Here is a 22,356-nt window from a genome sequence, read left to right as displayed (position 1 = left end):
ACTTACTCCTTGTCGATTAAAGTACGAATGATACGCATTTGTTGGTCAATTATTAAATGATCAATGGCAAACGTACATCGTGTTTAGTTCACGTACAACTTTTATCTAGTTTCTCTAAACGTAACCTTCTATACCAGTGCGTATAAAGGTTGCAACCTAAACGGACATTTAATAATTACTCTCTTGTGATCTTCCTTTCAAATATAAATACTACAGTACCATGAAGCCGATTTACGTCGTATTCGTCACTTTCTTTTTCATTGTTGGATCGCTAGGAGAAAAACTACAATGTAAGTGTTTGAAATATTTTTTAAATTATTGTAATATTCCTTGTGCGTGTGTATCTCTGTTGAAACAGTTGTTGAGGTTAACGTTACTTATTCCTATGTATACTTTCCATTGTCCTGTATCCTTTCTATTTACGAGATCGATGTTGTTCTTCGCATGTTATGAAAAAAAAAAAGGAAGAAAGTGCTCGATATGTAGGCACGTTATTAATAATAATAACCAGGTACAAATGATAATATTATTATTAACCTCTTAAGTTAGAACGTTAATATTTATGCATGTATGTATTACACCGCGTTGCACAACATGCAAATTCAACAACGCATTACGTTTCATAAACAACTTTTCTTCGGTACTGGTTCTTTCGTATATAATGTACACACAATAGATATTTCTTTTATTTTTTATTCGTTTCTACTGAATGAAACGTCATGTGGTTATATAAAATTCAAATATTACAAGGAAGGAATAAAAATTGAATGACCGTAGGAGCAAATGTTAGCGATCTGCGATTGTAAAAATGTAAGTTTTCTGCATATTGCCTCGGTGCAATGTTCACATTTTACTACGTATAGTCATCTATGTAGCAAGCTTCTATAATTATTTATCGCATCCTATTTTACACAGTGTATAAAGTTCTGAGTAATGATAACTATAATATTGGGTTTCCTGTTAGTCATTTCTACAGAACACAAATGATATCACTATCTTGTCCCTTTTTTAATTCTGTGGTACCATTTACATGTTTTATCAGCGGTGATTTATTCGTAAAGACAAAAACTATTAGTCATTGCATGATTTCATTGTCTCTTTGTTCCATTATCTGCATTTCTAGATTTTATCAGATATTTGTCACCGTGGCGTTGGTGTAAATGATATAATTTCTATATTAAAGATATTATTGAATTACATTATTAATTTTAATGTTTATAATTTTACGTCAATTCTGTTACAAAATTTGTTTGAAATATCTCATCAGTTTGTTGTAGAAGCTACTAAAGATTATATTAATTTTGAATGAAATATTTAATTACTTTTACTTTACTCATAAATTATCTTATTATATTGCATTCCTGTAATAGTTATTAAATCAAAATATTATGATTATTAGTTTGGAAACATTGGAAGACACAATTACAATACAGTGTTATATTAAATTGAGTTTCAAAATTATAGAATTTATCAGTTATTGGTCACCATTCGGTCTTGTTTGCGCAGTGATAACTTTTGATAAGGTTCAAATGACAATGCGAACATATTGATTACTGAATATTCTAAAGTCCATTATGAGCATGTGTATGTAATAGTCACTGCTCGTGGAAGTTAGATGACCTAGATAACTATTTTATATTATTAATCATTTCCTCTTGCATAGTTTTGTTATGAGTTTCCAACTACTTTTAACTTAAAGAGAATTGAATTTGTGTCTTAACAATTACTCTTACTATTGTCCTCTTGTATGCTACTAATTTCATGTTACGAATAATGATACATCTACATATTTCATACATTCATATAATAATACTTGTATTTCTTATTTACTGTTTGATTTATTGTTAATTATTCATAAAATATTTGTGAAATAAAGTATTAAGAAATGTTTTTGTATAAAAGTAAAACAATGAACACGTGTATTATATAGAGAATAAGAACCGAAGATAACACACAGGTGAAGTGTTGAAGAAATAATAATTGAAGTAATCTGAAATTGGCTCTGTAATTTTAGAGATACGTAATTCTAATCTTATCTATTTCGGAAGATTTTTGCTATTATTGATAAAATCCAGAAAATATTGAGCAATATTCTTGAGTGATATAATAATCTTGAATCACCTCTTACAATAGAAATTTTATAATGAAAATATATTTTGTTAAACTTTCTTAGCATATAAATTTCTAATATATATTTTTTAATGTATTGCTTTTGTTATACAGCATTGTCAATTTATATTTCTAGGTAAAAATCCCTCTGATGAACCAAAAGAATTGTCAGATATGGAAAAGGTTTGTACAGGAAAATTACAGTCCCAGATTAAAACAGAAATTAATGCTGCTTTAACTTATCTTTCAATGGTAACTATAATAATAATAATAATAATACAAGTTACTATGAATTATACAAGTAATAATAAAAATTATACTTGCATATATTTCTATTTTAGGGCGTTCATTTTGCTAAAGATACAAATCATCGTCCTGGATTTAGCAAATTCTTTTTTGATGCTGCTAATGAAGAAAGAGAACATGCAATAAAAATCATTGAATATTTGTTAATGCGTGGTGAAGTGATGGATGGTGATTCGCAAATTGTGAATACTAAGGTATGTGTACTATAATCACAATAATATTTCTACAATAATTGTATTCTTATTTAAATTTTATGTAGAAGAAAATTTAAAGAAATAATAACAAAAAAATATTAATTCCAGGAAAACATAATTTCTTCCTGGTCAACCGGTTTTGATGCTCTCCAAAAAGCTCTAGAATTGGAAAAGAATGTTACAAATAGTATTCACGACATCATAAAGACATGTGAAGAAGTCAAAGATTATCATGTAAGTAGAATTCTTTACACCTTTATGTTTACGAAAAATGAAGTAATAATAAGTTTATTAAATTTTAATTGCTCAATTATATGATTTCAGCTGGCAGACTACCTCACTACTGACTTCTTGGACGAGCAATACAAAGGACAGCGTGATCTTGCTGGTAAAATCTCAATTTTAAGTGGAATGAATGGACTGGGCGCACCGTTGGGTGAATTCTTATTTGATAAGAAACTTTTGAATGGTGAAATTTAATTTGTTTTGGATCAATATAATTTGTTTAAAAAAAATATGCATGGCCATATTTAGAATAAAACGAGTAGCTTGTATTTGTTTAATTTGAAAAAAATATATACATTACCTTTGTTTTATATATAGTATATTTTTCTAAATATGGTCTGTAACATAGATAAGAAAAAAACCATATTTACAAATGTTTGTTACTCTGTAATAAATATATTACTCATACTGAATAAATCAATATTTTAAGATTCATATAAAAACATATATATGTAATATATATATATATATAAACGTATATATGTAACATTCGATTACTATATCCAATTTCTATGCTACGAGTAAACAAAATAGTTGAACAATGAAATATAGCATTGTTATCCCTATCATGCTATACTGTAATACATACATACTTATGATACGAATGATTCACTAACTGTGATCACATTTCTCCATGTTTTGTGACGTTGTGGTAATTTATTTCATGAGTCACTTACAAAAATGTATTAGTGTTAATGGACATCATTTTGAACATTTGTTATAATAAAATAATCTTTTCTTCATTATTCTTTCTCACTTATTCATTACTCAACTATTACTAATTTTGTGTACTGAAGATTATAGTACTTTAGCACATTAGATTTATCTTGCTTGTTGCATCGAATAAAATATCATTTTATTAGTCTCTTGTAAAAATAAGCCGTACTCAAGATAAATCGTACGTGTTGTTTCTACAAAACACTCAAGATACTAAAAAAACGTTTATTGTTTTTAAATGTGTCATAAGTGATGATTCATAACAAATGCAAATGTGTAGGTGAGGATTTACTTTACTGTTAATTTTCTTGATGACCATATAAAAGTTACATGATTTGAAATGAAAATAAGCCTATGAGCTCATGAATATGAGCTGTAGATAAGTCCAGCTAAGTAAAATGTTGCGTTCATTTACACTCATGCATTCCATTTGTTTTCCTTGGTGGCCTTCTGCACAGACGGGATACCGTCTTTGGCCTTCTGTTTCTTACTCCAGCCAAAATCTATCCTAGAGGGCGGTAGAAGACACCGTATTTTTCGAGCGACACATTCTCCCGTAAGGCTGGCAGTCTTTCTAAATATCTCGTCGGTGCTCTGATGCAGCCTAAAAGATGATGCAGGTTCTAATACAGGCTAAAAAGATGATGCAGGTTCTGGTCCAGGCTAAAAAGTTGATGCAGGTTCTATTCCAGGCTAAGAAGATGATGCAGGTTTTGTTCCAGGCTAAAAAGATGATGCAGAAAAGTGGGGACACTAAAACCCCGAGCGTGAGCACTCTCATGTCCTCTCTGTTACGGTCTCAGACAGCATGCTATAAACAGCCACAGACGAGGTATAGGAGTAGACCAATGACCCAATGTATTTTTTTGTCTCACGTACGCGGGGCTCTAGAGCCTCCTTACCATTTCTGTCTCACATGCTATCTTATCGGTCGGACTAATATTGTGGAACTAATATAACTCGTGGAACTCGTTCATCATAGTAGAGGGCGTAAAAAATCTAATTGTTGTTAACGATGTCGGTATTTCAGATCGTGGACACAAAACCCTAAATCGTGATTGGTCTACTCCTATACTCGTCTGTGAAACGTGAAACAACTACCAAATATATTCCTGACTTTTTCTATTCTTCTGATGCCACTCATATTAACGTTCATATTTCCTCTCTGGTACTAGAGTAGCCTGTGACTATGGTTCTTATGAGAACATTCAGTTGTTTGACGGATTACGCGCATTTAGGATGTGTGCCAGCTGGTGCCAGCATAAATTGCTTCGACCTTTCTCCTGCATATCTGCACCGCCTCTTTTTGAACTATCAACTTTCACGCGGTTCAAACTGCGCGTTTTCGACCGCGCGGATAGGTTTGAACGAATATAAAGACGGCCTAGTTCTATATATTATACAGGGTGTTTTGTTTACCTGAAAACGTAAATATCTCGTGACGCACTGAAGTTACGAAAAAAATTTGTTCACAAAAATTGTTCGGTATTCACGAAAGAAAAATTTGTTTTAATTAATAATAACTGTATATAAAAATATGAAAAAATTTAAGATAGTGTTGATGACAATACCTCTTTATTAAATTAATGTTCAGAATGGTCGCTTTTAAACTTCAATATAAAATCTGTATTTGTGCGAATTTTTCCGGGTTTTCCATTTTCAACAACTAAAGTTTGCAACTAAAAAGTTGGAAAATATTAAAATTAATTAGAGATTTTGTATATTAGATTTATATGTTAGTTACATATATTATATAAAACAATTAAACTGTACGTTCTGATCCTGGTTAGAAATATAATGTGGGTTCTGATCCATGCAAGAAGATGATGTGGATCTGATCCAGGCTAAAAATTAGAGTAGAGGGCTGCACTGTATCAGGAACACCGAAATTTCGGTCCTGAGCACTCTCATATCCTTTCTCGTTGTGTTACAATTGAGTTAGCCTTAAGGTTTAGTACGCTATATTAAATACAGATGGCTCGCATGGTACGATTTTAGTGTGGCGCCAAATTAAAATTGTAAAACTGAAGTAACGACGAAAGACCGTTGATGTTAATCTGATGAAATATTGATTTTTATGCAACACTCCTGATAACGCACAAAACTGTTCATGTTTATTCGTGTTGCTATTGGAGAATTCTTGCTTTAGCGATTGAACGCTCGTTAAACGAATATAAAGAACACAATAATTCATATAAAAATTTCATATGTTAACCAGGATTTGATACTTTCGATTTGAACATATGATACTCTAACAATAAATTTATCGTGTAAGTAAATTTCATTGTCACACTCATATTGCACTGTGCAGTTTTAGTTTTTTTTTGTGTATTATACTTTTACAGAAAGTATACAACACGCTAGATGTGTCGCTCGATCGCGTCAGTGGCGCACCATTGAACAATGTAATGCAGCGACAACGTTATTGGAAACGCGCCACGATTTCATCCATTCGAGACTTACTTTCCGTTAGAATGTAGAATAACATTTAATTTATGGGTACATCGTCATCGTAATCGTCGTGCCATCTGCGGATACTGTGAAATAAATTCTTTTCTCTCTGTATTTCCCTCGTTCGCTCCCGGCCTTCTTCAACATCGTGTGTTTTATAGATTCGAAAATTCTAGAATCTTTTTCCAAGGCAATACGTTATTTATGGTCAAGTTATCGCATTTCTGTTATACGCAAACATTTCGTATATGTAGTAACTATTTTGCAAGTAATTGTTACGTTATAATAGAAGCTAGACGGTATATATCAGTTTGGTTCAATTTTGATTTAGGTGTAGCTTTCGGCGTCGATTAGACGCGCGCGGTTGACGCCACAAGTTTAAAGCGGCCGCGCCAGCTGGCGGCGAGAATCGCCACTAGATTTTCAGGCGAATCGATATTCTGCTCAAATATTGACTTCGCGATTGTGAGTGGTGTCGTAAGCGAGTCGTGCAGTAGACGGCGATGCTCTTTTAAAAAAGGAGTTCTTAGAAGTGATAAGTCAAGTGTGGTTGGGCGAAGAACTAATAATCGGAGTATTCTGGATAGAGAAGCCACGGGACGATGCTACTGGCGGCTAGTGCTGTGCTTTTTGGGTTGACCATCGGTCTCTCCCACGCGAGCATCCCAGCCCTCGAGTCGACACCGAGTTCCTTCAACAATCATGGAGGTGATTTCATTTCTCTTTTCTCATGTCCTACATTTACCTGTTCCGCTCGCACGGTCTTCTAATTTTTGAAAAATCATCGATATCGAATCCTTCTCGCCACCGTCCTCGAATCCCGCTTCGTTTTCCTGTGCAGAGCTGCTCGAACGGATAACTCACAGGTGGAATTGTACTTTCGGGAGCACCTGCAGTCATCGAAACTGTTATGGCGAATTCATTGACTAGTCCCAATAGGTGCACCGAGATGTGTTTGTATTGCACTCGAATCGGTCAATGTGTCATGAACACCGCAAAGAAATTTCGTGATAGGAACACCGATGATGTATCACTATCACTGCTTATGACAGTAGATAGTCACGCTTCCTCGCGATAACAAAGTTTGAAGCAGACATCAATTAGACTCGGCTCGGTTTTCTCTAACACTGGGTTAACTGGCTTTTCGCGATATTAGGCACGCCTCGCGAAGTTCTTCTATACTATGAAAAGTACCTATTATGTTCGCCATTTTTTTACCTGGCAATATTTTGTTGTGATAATCAAATATTTTCATTCTGCGTGGATAATATTATTTTTCAGTATTAATAAATGTCGATACGCATTTTTATAGGAAATCTTTTATCGTTTACGGTACTTGAAACAGTTTCTATTTGTTTATCAGAAATTTCTGGTTACATAGTTTTAGAAGATTCATGTTTGTGTAAAATTTATTTTTTCAGTTGTCGTATTTCCACAGATTTTTATTACGACTCCATCCACGAATGCTAACAAATGATTATAATTATTGTTTGTGAGTCCAAGGAAAAAATTGTTGTAACTTTAATGTTACGTTTATTTATGGTAAATAATAATTGCAGTACAGTAAGTCGTAATCAATAAGTTGCAGTAAGTTGCAATGTAAAAATGGCACGATTTTCAATGAATTGTGTTGTAATATACTGATTAAATATTTTTCGGGAATAATTAATTCGAAACAAAAACAGATACACAATTTCGATATTTTTACACGTTATTTACAAATATAAACAATAACCTCCGCCGTAAGAAGATAAATTTGTTTACATTTCATGTTCGGTAAATAATAAATATGGGAGGCTGTGAAATCGGGCATTCCGATCAATTAATACGCTGTCTGTTTCTCGAGTGATTGAACATATACATAGAGGAAACAATCACAGAATATGGATACGACTGTACACATTATGATCGGCGTATCGTGTGTATTTTTAATTATTGTCCGATCAGGAGAACGATAAAAAGTATAATTACATTGCTCGGAATTGCGGACGATAATTAAAATTGATGTAAAATTCGATGAAGTATTTAATCAATGATCGATGAAAAGTACGCGACACTTGTGATCTGTACCTATATACTAGATCACTGGTGATATATGATGCGTGAATTATTTACGAGTTTCACCATTTTTACTGTTGCCAACCACTGCATCGACAAGCGAAAATAAATCTTCTGAAAAATATGGTCCTTGTAAATGTGTTATACGTGTTTCAACAAATTCTTCGAATACTGCGATTTCTAATTGACACAAAATCAGGAATGTATTTTTGAAGAAAATTCTAACGCGTCTTGCAAAAAGGCTACGTTACGACAATTAAAAAATTATTCGCCAAACAGGTTGGACATTAAAAAAAAAACTTTGGGTGGTCTGAAATGTTTATAATTTATACTTTTTTTTTAGTTCGTAGGATACACTAAGATTAATGGACGTGTTGTCAATTAGTTAAATGTACGAACCAAAAATTAGTAAAATAACAATCCTCATCGATTAATAACTGTCCGTCATAGTTGACCATATTTTCCAACAAATTCTCATCTCTCCCGTCATATATCCCAAATAATAAAATGTTCTGTAAATAGGATAATTGGCAGCTGATGAATTTATCGAGATAAAAATGCTGATTTTTATAAGGGAATGCAATACTTAAAATGATTGATGCAGAAATAAAATTACAGAAATTCAAAGACACTTTGAAAACATTAGGGTAAGTGTACCAATTACTGTGCCTACATATACTTATTTTCAAAGTATAACCAATATCAAAGAAGAGATATTACATTTTTTTTATTAAAATCTGTTAATATATATATATATATATATATATATATATATATATATATATGTTATATATCTCTTTTTTAAGCATTCATTATGCTTTAAAAACAAGTATAATTAATGTAGGACAAGTAATTGAGTCCCTTACATGTTGATGTGTTATCAGTATCGCGCAACGGGTCATCTTTGACCCACCGGCGATGTAGTAATACTCACTGCGGCAAATGCATCGATATGCTGCAGCTATAGTTGTTTATTCACATTTTCCAGAAAAATGCGAGGCTTCCAGGCCCAGAAAACTGAAAAGCAAATTTTGAAGGTGAACAAATACAATCCGAAAATTATATGAAACTCTTTCAATCATGTGTAGTGAAAACCATTGTTTCAACTTTCTCGCGAATTCCTCGTGACCTGAATTGATATTTTTACTTTTAATGACCGTTCTTTTCGCAGTGTTTCAAGACTTGGACGACACATATGCTAAGCGTAAATATATTTCGCATTCGTTAGAAATGCACGTAACGGTACTTTAAATTAACTTAGGTATATAAACGTAAGCATATCTGGTTGGCGGCAGCATTTTAATGAAAGTGGTACTTTAAAGAACCCTCGGAACATAAAGGGTTAACCGTTCCTCTCTTATCTCCCGTGCATCTTCACAAGTCAGTTCTTTTACAAATTTTACGTCCAAAGTAAATACTTATCATAATGACGACGTGGAAAGGAAGCGATGCCGAAAATCATTTTGAATGAAAATAATAAAAAGAATGAATCAAGTCCCATCTAAAGTAGTATTCAAATATAATATAGTATTAATAATAATATATTAATGGTACATTACAATATAGTATTCAAATATAATGTTTATTAATGTCATGCACGAAATTGTGAAAATTCTATACGACAGAAATTCAATATTAATGAAGTTCAGCTTATCTTAAAAAAGAAAAGGGATTACTATGATAGTTGTAATACCTGTTCACTAGACTCCTGTTATTTCAGGCTTACAATATGTTTATTTGGAGTAGAGCAGACAACTATCGTGTTTGTATATCACGTTATTCTGTCAAATAACGCAGCGGTCACTTAACACTATGTCGAAGTTTTCGCATGAAATATATTGTCAGTTGTGTGCTAGTTAGCCCTCGGACTCCTGCGAGTTCTAGGCTTATGCCGAAGTCATTTCAAACACACGCCGATATTTCAATACAGTTTCCCTCCGATATAAGGCGATGGCTCGGGACCGGCTTTCGTCGTATTTCGGATGAAGAAGAAGAAGAGGAAGCGGGGATAGCAAGTTTCTTATTTCGAAAAAACAAGCGTCGTCTTATATCGGATAAAGATTGTACATATTGACGGTCGTGCTTATCCCCACCGCGATCGGGTCATGAATGACCCCGGCATAACATATGGGGAGGGTTAAAGTTCCAATCATCTGGAAGATCAATTGTTCAAAATCTAAATAATTGTTCCATCGCATGAAATCAGTATCAGACTCGATTATTAAATTATTAATCAAAACGTAACGCATAACCGTCGATACATTTGAAAAATAATATTTACAACAACTAATTTGTACTGTTCGAAAATTATCTTTGGTGCTCACGAAGAGAAAAGTTGATTGCACAGTTTGGCTCGCAGGGAAAAATGAGACGGTTTCATTTTGGAAATGGATCCACCGTATAATCCTATAATTAAGTTTACGTAATTATGAATTTTAGACCCGCGCGTCGAACGAAACGAATAGTTACACAGTTTTTGATGAACTATTTACAAAATTCTGCTGACGCACGCCGCTGATAGATTTAACGTGGAATTCATTTTACTGCACAGATTCGTCGCTATAATTCAATACCACACCTTCGCTAATTGGTGTAATAGAGAATCAATAGTTCCAACGCTGCACAATAAAATGTAATTTCATAGCGCTTCTTAATTATATTACACTTGATTATGCGGACATTAAGTAATGTTCGTAACTATTCGATACTTGCGCGCCGGATGTAAATGTATATCGATTGTAAACTGAATTTTGATCGGAAATAGTAGTATTCCATGTAACAGTATATGCTTCTGTATGGCAATAGATTTACCATTGCGTTGAGAACGTTTATGCAAAATATTTAGTATTTATATATCAAAAGTTCCTGGTAAAATAATTTGAAAATTCTGCAAAGGATTTTATTAATATTTATTTGCCGCTTCTGTTGCGTTGTGCTACGTGTTCCTGCATCTCCAATTAATTATACCAGCCATCTCATTTAGGCCAAGCAAATATTTTTTTCACTTGTAACTATGCGAAACTACGCTGAAAAAAAAGAGTCTCGGAACAAGAATATTCTGCGCAGCGTGTTCGTTCTTTGAACAGGAAAATTCAAATAATTTTTCAGGTGAAACACCGCGCATGTTGGCTTAATGTTACGTTATTATTTCCCTAATTGACGGAGAAAATTTAGCAGAAAATATTCAAACACTTTTTCACTGTTCCTGCTTACAAAAGAATTCACCGTAAGTCCAATTTTTCGAACAAAGACGGCCAGTCGGCGGCCGTCTAAACGGTCCGTTTCCGGTGTTTAATTTGATGATTACTGAAATCATAAAGTTGCTTCGGTGGGTAATTATCGGTAAATCATATTTCGGTGAGCGTACTGTTGTAATTTGAGAAAATTGTGATCGAATTTGTTCTAGTCGCTCGGTATTTCTATCGTCAAATGAGTTCATACTATCTGCTACTATCGGTTTATTACTCATCGAAACGCGCGTTCAACAATGCATTGCGTGTACGTTCGAATAACAATTCATTGTACGTTTTTATAAATATTGATGGCAGATGTCAAGCTTACAATTAGATCACGTTCGTACTGATCAGTAGACTGAAACGTTGCGCGTCTCAACGCATGAATATTTGAAAATATTTATAACATTTCAATAAAATATTTTGAAATATTTTCTAATATTTTTTTTTGTTTTATATTAACATACAGTAGAACCTTGATTATCCGAACTACAACAAGGAAACATGGGAGTTCGCATAACGAAACAGATATTTAATTACAATGCTAGATGATTATTGATTTGTATAATAAATAGTGTTGTTTATCGCCATTTTAAATTTGAAGCATGTTGGGTTATTAGTGCTAAAAGCGTTACTTAACCTAATTCCATTTTATCGTTAATTTATCGGAAGCAGAGCAAACAAATTCTTTGAGGATTTAATTCCTCTTTTCTGGTTAAACACACGAATTTGCATAAATTTCAACAGTCTGCTGATAGAAACAATGGAATCGAGCATGTTTTTCTATTATACGCTTTTGTTCCTCGACATGGTTCTCGACTCGGCATAATAATCATGTATATGGCATGGGCCTTGATTTCAACATCTATAACTGAGAAACGTTCAGGTGTTGTTTATAGTAATCATACCTATGTTTACGTGCACGTAAACGTATATGCACATGCAGCATCCATCGTAACACCTGGTACAAAAAAACGCCTGTTCGACCGCAATCTGTAACGCATAACGGTTGCAGTTGCACGAGCTGTGTCCGTCAATTTTGACGTCAGTGCAACCGTGACAAACACCGCAGAGTTCGTGCGTTTCTCACCTGAAAGGTAGATATCCGATTAGGGCAATTTGTATCCTTACTTTGTAGTTATCATTTTCCGTACCCTCGAACGCTTGGAAACAGAGAGAAATTCATACATTTTTTTGATATACAAAATTATGTTCTTTTTAAGTCAATATGTACATCTCATTGTGTGATGTTTAAGTAGTATTTGTTGGAAAATTGAGCGGAACGTCCCAAACTGAAAGAACGTGGCAGCCATTTTACCAAACTCATTTCTGCGTAACACCGTTTGTCGTTGGAAAATAAGGTCAATTCAAGAAGTTTTTTTTACAGGTAAAGTTATGATTCTTTAAAAAATCAATATGTACATCTCATTCTGTGATGTTTAAGTAGTATTTGCTGAAAAATTGAGCGGAACGTCCCAAACTGAAAGAACGTGGCAGCCATTTTACCAAAGTCATTTCTGCGTAACACCGTTTGTCGTTGGAAAATAAGGTCAATTCAAGAAGTTTTTTTTACATGTAAAATTATGATTCTTTAAAAAATCGATATGTACATCTTATTCTGTGATGTTTAAGTAGTATTTGCTGAAAAATTGAGCGGAACGTCCCAAACCGGAAGGACGTGGCAACCATTTTACCAAAGTGATTTCTGCAAAACGCCACTTGTGGTGCCAGACATTTTTACATTTTTACACTTTCGTTTAATTGCATTGCAAAGTTGCTTCAACTTTTTGGTTTTTCGCGGCTGTGTCTGATATGCTATTCTTGCCAGTAATTATGTTTCCCTTAGGTGCATGAGGAAGTGTTCTGTGCACTAGCACAATATACAAATTTTTGACAGATTCATTTATCCATTGTATGAAGGGCATGTAGCCCCTTAACTTTGCCAAGTAATTGGTCAAACGATGATTAGACTACAAGGAAATAATTAAAATGATTACGCCTCATCAGTTGAAACCTGGCCGTAAAGCGTACACCGTGCAGTTTGTATTAATCTAGAGCTGTTTGCTGGCTGCAACGTGAACGAAACTAGTAATTTCTTCATCATCCACCATATTCCTACGAAGTAGGACTATATAATAAAGCTATCTGAAATCCGATTGTTTGTTCAAACTCATTTCCGTACAGGTTTATTGCTTCGACTCTGAATTGTACGAAATATTCGTGACTATTCGAATATTATCCTTGTCGAGAATTATGGACTTGCTGGTGGAAGATATTCGTTAAAATATTTGTATTATATTATTGACCAATGAGTTGATACAAGTAGTGGATTGTTATGCAAAATTAAAAATTTCTTTAAAGTTAATCCTAATCGTAGCCACATAAACAAAAATCCATTTCTCATTCCATTAATTTTAATAAGCTCGGGAAAACTGAAGTTTTTGCTGTTTTATATATCACTCATTTTCATAAAACTCGCGGACTAGATATAATACCTTCGATGATTAAAAACACTTGGGAGGTTTCGACAGGAATACCTGAGGCCGGTACGAAATTACTCTTATTAAGAGAGCCGTACTCTCGATCGAAGAATGTTTAATATTGCGGTGTTCAACTTACCAAAAACCGATTGAAAGTTCTTCCACGTTGGGGCAGGAACGAGATTACAGTTTGATAAGAATTCCGAGTAATGTAATATTCCATTTACGTAATCAGAAGATCTGAAAAGTTCAAGCGCATTTCTTAAATCAATAGACGCGAGATGAACTCGTAATCAATTCGCAGTCCAAGTAATTCGAGCTGTTTTAACCGTTAGGTCAACGTTCGTGAAATCGTACTTTAACGAACGAGTTGGTGCTAAGCTTTTTTTTTTTGAACACGTAATGGTTAAAGGATAATCAGATTTTCCTGCAGTGTCGCCTCGGCGAGAAACAAAAGCGAATAAATGTGGCCCGATACCATTGTGCCCGCGTTATCACCGGAACCGGTGGATCTTCATGTAAATTTCCATTTTCACAGGTTTCACGATGGTCGAGATAAGGAGAAAGAATCTATTAGCAAATAAGCCCGTGATAAGCAGATAATAAAATTCCTTATGGTAGAAACAAAGAAACGCCATTCATTTTAAACGAAGAATTAAAATCCGTAAATGCACAGAGATCCGTTATGTAGTTATTAATAAATGATTCGAGCTGGTGACATTTATCAAAATATCCGGGTAAATTATTGTTCGAACACAGTTTATTTTAATTTAAATGGTTTTGTCGAAATCTTTATGGGATCTTTTATTCATATATTTTTATTTGCTTTTATTGAAACCAGATAATCTCAATGTGAGCATTTATTTCGGAATTTTTTATGGCTAATGAAGTAATAGCATGCTTCATGTTGGTATGTTCTCCGGCGTTTGCAGCCGAAGACTCGCAGAAATCTAATCGATAACAAATCAGCATCGACGTAGTCGAACTATTTCGTCCGATGTACATGCATACATATACATCTGTCTGCATGTACTGCAAAGAAAATCGATATAGTCCAATCGAAACCAATCCAATCAGCCGTGATTAACTGAAAATATGCGCCCTTACGAAACGATAACTGACGACCCAATGCACTTTTTGCAACACGTTAGAACTCTGCAGGCTTTTATGCATTCGTGGCGCATCAAAATCGTAGAAAGCTTGGTTGAATACGTCATAATGCATTACCAATCGCAACTATTTAATAGTCTTTGGAAACCTGTGATTCACAGGATATCCCAATAAATTTTTTAACAGCAATTGTAATCTAAATTGTCATCCAAAAGTCACTTTCAGTAACGTATTTTAATCATTTCTTTTAGGATTATTGTTCAAAAGAATATTATAATAATATTATTAATAGGCTTCCGGTGGACAAAATGGTAACGTATTTACAACGTTAATTGAACGATTTTATGCATTTATAGCAAAAATGAGCAGATCGAGTGCAAAACAGTAAACACATTTAAAGAGTTTGAAAATATATTTCTGTTTTCTTATTTCCAAATAAGAAGATCGCTATACCCGCTTCTTCTTCTTCGTCCGAAATAAGATGAAAGTAGGTCCCGAGCAATCGACTTATATCGGAATAAAACTGTACAATGTCTACTCGATAATTGTCCAAAGCATGGGTCTGGCTACAGACAATTATCGGCTAGAAGATAGTATTCTTTGATCCACTGCTGAACGTAGAAAAAGACAGCGAAGTACTACGACAATTATAGACCAGACATTTGGGACATACATTATTTTACTTTGCATAAAAATCCGCCCATCGACAATGTATAATTTCTGTCATTTATTGAATTTGTTGAATGTACTAGCAAAAATATACAATTTTAGTTCAATTTTTGTTTCCTCGCATTTGTCTGTGAAAATGTGGTTTTCCACAAATCAACGTAGTCATTAAAAAACAGTTATTGTTATCGCAGCCTTTAAGTCACAGCTGAATAATATGAATAGCAGTAAGTAAATCCGTTTGACGTAACGCTGAATATTTTATGGAGAATGTGACCTTTTGTTGAGAGTAAAAAGCGAGTGTACATGAATTGGTGGAATCCGGTCGACTGAGATATTATTTCATTTGTTCGGCGGAAGTCATGATTGCCTTGAAGTTTTGTATTAAAACCTGCGTGTTCGCAGTGTTTTTAGCGAATTCGAATGCGCGAGTTATAATAGAATGTCGGTTGTCGATAAAGCTGTATAAACTTTTTATTTTACTCTTCGGCTAATCACACTTCTCTAATTGATGTTCTCATAAATTGGTCTATAAAAACGTAAATTTTGCAGTAATATTCAGTTGGTTGACAACAATAGATAACGAACTGTCGGACGAACCATTTTAAATGTCGTTTGCAAAATAATATAATATAATATAGTTGTAAAGTTTAATATAAAAATTTCGGTTGATGATCCTTTATTTATAAACTATGGTAAAATGGAGGATTCAAGATTTGTACATTAACTGTGTAGAACGTGCGCGTCAACGAGAGGATTACACGTGAAATATTTCTCTTGAGAGTATTAACATTATTATTGCATCAATTTATTTCGATATACATATATGTTTATACTTCTTACGATAAATAACAGAATTTAGGAGGGTTTATGTCGAATAGTAAAAGCGCCAGTGACAGAATCCTGCGAAATACAGTTTCAGAATAATCTCTATCGAATAAATTGTTTTTATCTCAATTATTTGTTGTATAATTTTTTTCTTTAAAGACAGAAATGGGAAAGAGTTACAATAGTATCATTTTGTGATACACGGTTACTTTTACTTTCGCAAACGAATAAATAACAATGTAAGAACGTAATTAATTATTTAAAATCCGCAACACACAGGCCATTTAAAAATAATGTATTATTGCTGGAGCATCATGAAGTGAAGCAGTAATATTACTTATGTAAACAAATTGTGTTACTGCCATTTTAATAAAAGATCAAATCGCATGATTGTGCGTTTATGCTAATTAAGCATTAACAAGTGCGGATTATCTACAGTAATTACATAAGTCCTTCATTCACAACGTTTACCTTTGTAAATATCCTTTAAAAATGGTGCAGTTCACAAACGAAAGAAATCCTGGCCGTTCTTTGTAAATTCTTGTTTCTCTTTCTACATGTTACCGTACGTTAAGCCCTCGCATTATTCGGTGGGACGCCGCTTTGTCCTTCGAAAGTTAATAAACTCGAGTACTGAATATTCAACATTTTCTTCGGCTGCCTAACGCCACGTGGTTCTCATCACTTTTTATCTCTCGCGCAACGAAAACAGAAGGTGTCGATGGGTGTAACAAAACGTATAAGCATAACTTCATGGCTGAATTAATTCCTGAAAATATAGGAATCGGGTCAGACGTAATTAAATTTTCTCATAAATCACGAAACGCGAAAACGAATAATAACCTGTGTATGGGCGTTGAGTTGGAAATAATCCGCATTGCAGATGGCGAAAATTCAATGAATAATTATTAACAGGGTATCGATACATTTTTCAATGTAACGATAATTATTAATCCGAATAATATAATGCAGAAGCAAAGACGAAAGTGGATTATATTCTCGGACGGAGGCTGATTAAAAAAAAACGAAGAAATTTCAGGCTTAATCGAGTTTCTAAAATTTAATTAGATTTTTAATTAGATTGCGCTGAACAACGAGGAAATTTCTATCAACGAGATTGTTTCTGTTGATCGAACAGTAATCGCTGTCGCCAGGATCCAGCCCCGAGCGAACGCGGTGAATTTATTAATCTTATTCTGAATCTAATAAGGTAGGAATAATGAACACTCGCAGTTTTCGTTGGCGTTCGCACGGTGATTAAAACGGTCCGCGAAGTTTTGTCTGAAGCGTCCTGAAAGTTTAATTATTACATCTAGCGTCGGTTGGTTCTCGAGGTTCTCCAGTTTCCGGGAAGTTTTCCGGTCTATTTCTGTAGATCTTTGTTTCTTTTTCGAACAACTTCACCGAAAAGAAAACGCCGCGAGATTAAGTTGCGAAATTGTGTCACATCGCGTAGATATTTTCGTCCCGTTGGAAAAATCTCGACCGATTTTATGCCTTGGAAGTGACGCAACTATTATTAATGAGATCAATCGGTGTCTTCTTATTCTTTTCTACCTGATCGAGAGCAACGCAATTTGTGCTCGTGATACTTGTTCGGTACAGTCATGCAGTTTTAAAACTTGCGTAACGATGACATCACGAAGTGCGTGGACGAAAATAATGTTTCGCACCCGGACCGTCGTTTCGTTTTTCTTGAAACGATGACGACGATGCTCGTGTTGAATTGGTTACCGATTATTTGGCAGTGGTTTGTAGCGAACTGACACAGATTTCTGTTTCGCCTATTTATTTACATCGTGTAATGTCTAGCTACGATTTTTGAACAAAACTTGAAACGTGAGAACTTTTTAGAAAAGTTTCAAGATATCATTACACTATTTTAGATTGTATCTCATTCCACTATCTTCACGGGTTGAAAATATGGAAAGAATTTCTGCTTCTTACAAATGACCTAGCAGTTTTTATTTTGTACAAAGATTAAATTATTCAAAGAAATTTTCATGGAAACCCGAGCACCGTCTGCGCAACACCGAAAGATTACTTAATTTTGTTAATTATTCAAGCAATACTTCACATGCTTTTTATAAAGCTGTACTTGCAAAGTGAAAACTGTTTTTCTCGAAGATAAAATAACTGAACAGATTACTTCAAAAATAAACAAGTGCGGGGATATTTATGTTAGTATGACTATGTTACAGAGAACGATGGAGAAACTATACACGATGAACTTTATAATAGAAACATTTCAAAAAAACATGAAAATACATGTAAAAATCAACGTACCATGGGTTGAAATTTATTTTCACTTTTACGAAAATATTCAATACAGTATCTTTTATTGGTAATGCAAGCGTAAAACCAATGTTTTCAATATGTAAATATTAAAACATAATAATTAAATGGATATTTGCTGGTATTCGTGAGCTGAGAAATATATTAATTACGTTCCTCTCCTGAATTGTTGAGGCAAATTACCTGTACAAATTAATTGTTTCTGATACGAATGCTACGTTTTAAAATTCTGTTCTATCAACTAATACTTTTATCGTTCCGAGTAGTACGTGGGCAAGCTGTGTCATTGAATAACACACCGCAGTGTTTGATTTCACAAAGCGTAACATACAGATAGTGTAAAAAGTATTTGTAAAGCAAGTAATTTCAAGGGAAACCTTGTATCACTCGGTTTATTGATAAACTTTCTTTCAATTATCATAAATCATTTACACACATTCTTGCAATATCTAGAATAATTACAAAAAGAATCCAGATATTCCTATAGTATTCAAGGACATTCAAGTTTGTAGAAAGTATTAGCATAATCGTATTCAAGGATTCGCAAGCTGCTGAAGACTATAATTTATACTGCAAATAAAAGTTTCTCAAAATGCCATTATATTTGCAGACTATGTCATGGTTATAAAATCGCATGTACAATTGTAAAAAGACAATTGGCTGAAACTACGCAAAGAAGAGGAAAATAATTATAGGTTTCCATGATCGAAAGCCTTTCAGAGAGTAGACTTCAATGTACAATTTAGAGCACGATTAATCGACGTAGATCGCTTAGGAAACAATACTGGCTGCAGAAAATACTTTAGAGCAGAGCTGATCAGCGCCTGCCCGTACGGGCAACGATTTTCTTGCCCTGGGCATACACAGAACGGCGAAGCCACGCCCCTGCGGGTAAGGCTGCGTGCATTTGTCACACGCATTGTCTACGTAGCAAGCTACGGTTGTGCTACGGCCTACCCCCCACTCCGCTAAATCATTAAGACTGTTTCCCCCACTCTAATTTCCCTTTCTACCGCGCTGTTCCCCCACGCTTCCGCTGCGAACGGTCACGTGACGCGTTCCATCTCTGTCGTGCATACTCCGGTACTGGCAGAGAGAGAGAGAGAGGGTAACTGTATTCCCCTCCATGCGTGCTCCCTCCCCTCATCTGGCGTCCCTGCCCGCTAATAGCAGGGCCCGCTCTAGGGGGGGGGACAACCCGGGCATTTGCCCGGGGCGCCATTTTGGCTTTGGCTGCAAGTGTGAGAAAAATATTGATGTTTTAAATATTCAGTTAATAGAGAATGTCTGACTACCCTTGCCAGACAATTTTGCTAAAAAAAAAAAATAAAAAAAAAAGGTCATTCTGTTCAGCGCGGTGCTTAAAAAGGGGCGGCAATTTGTTTTTTTTTTTTGCCCGGGGCGTCGTAACCGCTAGAGCGGGCCCTGCTAATAGGCATGTTGAGCATATAAAAGTGTTTCAGGCATATAAAAGTTCGCACGGTTTTGTAACGCGTGAACAGAAAATAATCAAACAAACGGTGACTACGGGGTGCATCAGAATGGTCCAATTCAATTCGCCAAGTTTATTTTGTATCTACATGGAAGTGTGCGGTCTGCGAGTGTCATGATGAAGGATAACACCCTTGCCAGGCGCCAGAGCCGAACGTTTTTCTTGAATTTCTTCGCTTAGTTTCTCGAACTGATAGTACTTCAGCGAATTAATTATCTCACCACCGCGAGACGAGCTACAGTAAAAGGTTCCCGGCACCATTCCACCGCACAGGCAGCATCACCTTCCGAGAGTGCAATCCAATCTTTAATACAGGCTGGCCACCTATACACGCGATAGTTCCCACGTTCGTTTATGACACATGTTCTTTTATCGTAGCCACTTTCCAGCTTTCATCGGAATTATCAACTGTACAGGTTAATTCGTACCTTCGTTTTCCTGTCAGTTTGCGAACAACCTAAATTCTCAAAAATAATGCCCACCATTTTCTATGCTGCATCTTTAATTCAAGATTTTACAGTCGATTAATATTAAGAGCCACGAATCAATTGTACGCCAAATAAAAATGCTTCGACTTTTAACTCTCTGCTTCGCGTGTTGCTGATTCGTGTCGTGTTTCTGAATTTTTTTAAACGAGATTGGTCAACCTACCAATTTCATACTTTGTCGAATGTTTGACCACTTTTTTGAAGAACATGTAGGAATTTTTTCGCGCGTTACAAATGACACTAGAAAAAGTTATTCCTACGGTTTTACTGTAGCGCATTTTAGGAGAACGTTGTATGCAGTTCCTTGATGATTTGGATTTAAGTTCCTCGAATGCACAATTTTCACAGAACTCGTAGACTTCTTTTTGACTGTCGTTTAAACTGGAAAATACAGGAATGGGAGCAACAGAAGCGTACAATTTTAACAAGAACCCTTTGACTTGTTTTCAGCTGGACCTAATCAAATTTGACGTGTATCGACTTGTTAGTGCCAGTTCAAACGATAAAGAGACGTCCACGGACGATGTCTGCCAAGTCGGAAATAAATTGGATGATTCGCTTCTAAGATATGTCTGCGAACTTGGAAAATGTCGTTTCGTGATAAGCGCGTTTGCAGTTTCGCGATCTGTTATCAAGCACGTGGCATTTTCAAGACAGAAAATTCCAGTAAAAATTCCAGAATGCAATTCGATATTTTCTATTAAAGTATAGGTGTTCTTTTTGTGCCGCGTTCAATACGTGTGGCACGAGGATGCACAATTTTGGTCTAGGTCAAAGATTCTCTCATTAGCAATTGATCTAGTTCAACTTCTCAGCAACCGCTTCTGCGGAAACTCGCGGATTTGCATTCAGTACATTGTGCACAATATCGTCATCAGTGGCAGGGGGCCACCCAAAGCGAGGTTTATCGTCGAGGTCAAAATTGCCACGTTTAAATTTGGCAGACTGTCTTTCGCGGCTCGGAATCTACATAGGCTGCCTCTCCAAACACGTTGCAAATGTGTTTTATTGTGTCTGCGATACTTTTGCAGAACCCGTACAGCACGGTTTTATTTTGAATATTTTTCCACTCTGAATTCTTTTTCAATGTTTTTCTTTCAACAAAACCCTGCCATTTTAAAGGTTTCATTTAAAATAAAGACAGTTCCTTGAATGATACTGATTTTAAATAATTTTTTTTTGCGGATTGAAAATAACTCCATACATGTATGCTGCTCATTCAACTAGGAAAAAATTAATATTATAAAGTGATGTACTGCATATTTAAACGGGTAATTTAAAAATATCGCGTCACACTCGACGTAGGAGGTTCAAGTTTCTCAATTTATTTAGTATACATGGAATTTAAAAAATATAACAAGATAAAATATACTCTATATGAAAATAACGCAAAATATACATTTTTATTTCATTTAGAATTTTTCTATCATGATATCAAAAAACGTAAAATAACTTGTTGTTCAATTTGTATTTGCTGTTTTAAACATGAACATTAGGAAGATCCTCATTCGGGAAGATTAGCTTTATTACAATTGGCTTGGAACAATCTTAACATTATTTAAATAGCAGTTTTTAAAACGGATTTTTTAAACCGGTTGAATATAAGAGGGAACTTACATTTAAAACTTGGTTTTCGGTGTCTAC

At 34.7% G+C, this 22,356-nt stretch overlaps 2 protein-coding genes and 1 long non-coding RNA gene across 3 annotated transcripts in view; 2 read left to right on the top strand and 1 right to left on the bottom strand.

Annotated features, from left to right (window-relative positions):
- Nucleotides 1-17: 17 nt before the first annotated feature.
- Fer1hch (ferritin 1 heavy chain) lies at nucleotides 18-3,640 on the top strand. The gene is made up of 5 exons (XM_076796631.1): nucleotides 18-290; nucleotides 2,246-2,361; nucleotides 2,451-2,609; nucleotides 2,718-2,843; nucleotides 2,934-3,640. The coding sequence occupies exons 1-5, from the start codon at nucleotides 221-223 to the stop codon at nucleotides 3,087-3,089; spliced, it is 627 nt and encodes a 208-aa protein (XP_076652746.1). The 5' UTR covers nucleotides 18-220; the 3' UTR covers nucleotides 3,090-3,640.
- Nucleotides 3,641-6,501: 2,861 nt separating this feature from the next.
- Nucleotides 6,502-22,356, top strand: part of Cals (calsyntenin 1) — a 32,407-nt gene continuing 16,552 nt past the window's right edge. The window contains exon 1 of the mRNA XM_076795934.1: nucleotides 6,502-6,770. Within this exon, the coding sequence (XP_076652049.1) occupies nucleotides 6,665-6,770 (106 nt within the window). The 5' untranslated portion in view covers nucleotides 6,502-6,664. The remainder of the gene's footprint in view (nucleotides 6,771-22,356) is intronic.
- Nucleotides 8,141-10,078, bottom strand: LOC143358661 (uncharacterized). Its single transcript, XR_013082984.1, has 4 exons — nucleotides 9,814-10,078; nucleotides 9,100-9,137; nucleotides 8,520-8,632; nucleotides 8,141-8,234 (listed from the first exon to the last, which is right to left on the bottom strand). It is a non-coding gene; the product is annotated as an uncharacterized LOC143358661 (long non-coding RNA).

The sequence above is a fragment of the Halictus rubicundus genome, chromosome 1 (genome assembly GCF_050948215.1).
Source record: "Halictus rubicundus isolate RS-2024b chromosome 1, iyHalRubi1_principal, whole genome shotgun sequence".
Classification (NCBI taxonomy): Eukaryota; Metazoa; Arthropoda; class Insecta; order Hymenoptera; family Halictidae; genus Halictus; species Halictus rubicundus.
This window is presented reverse-complemented; position numbering and strand designations above follow the sequence as displayed.

What these genes read in the sequence shown, in the direction of transcription:
- Fer1hch (XM_076796631.1), top strand. Translation starts at nt 221, where the DNA reads ATGAAGCCGATTTACGTCGTATTCGTCACTTTCTTTTTCATTGTTGGA. An exon ending in GCTAGGAGAAAAACTACAAT is followed by an intron (nt 291 to 2,245) that starts GTAAGTGTTTGA and finishes TTATATTTCTAG; the next exon opens with GTAAAAATCCCTCTGATGAA. An exon ending in AAGAAGTCAAAGATTATCAT is followed by an intron (nt 2,844 to 2,933) that starts GTAAGTAGAATT and finishes ATATGATTTCAG; the next exon opens with CTGGCAGACTACCTCACTAC.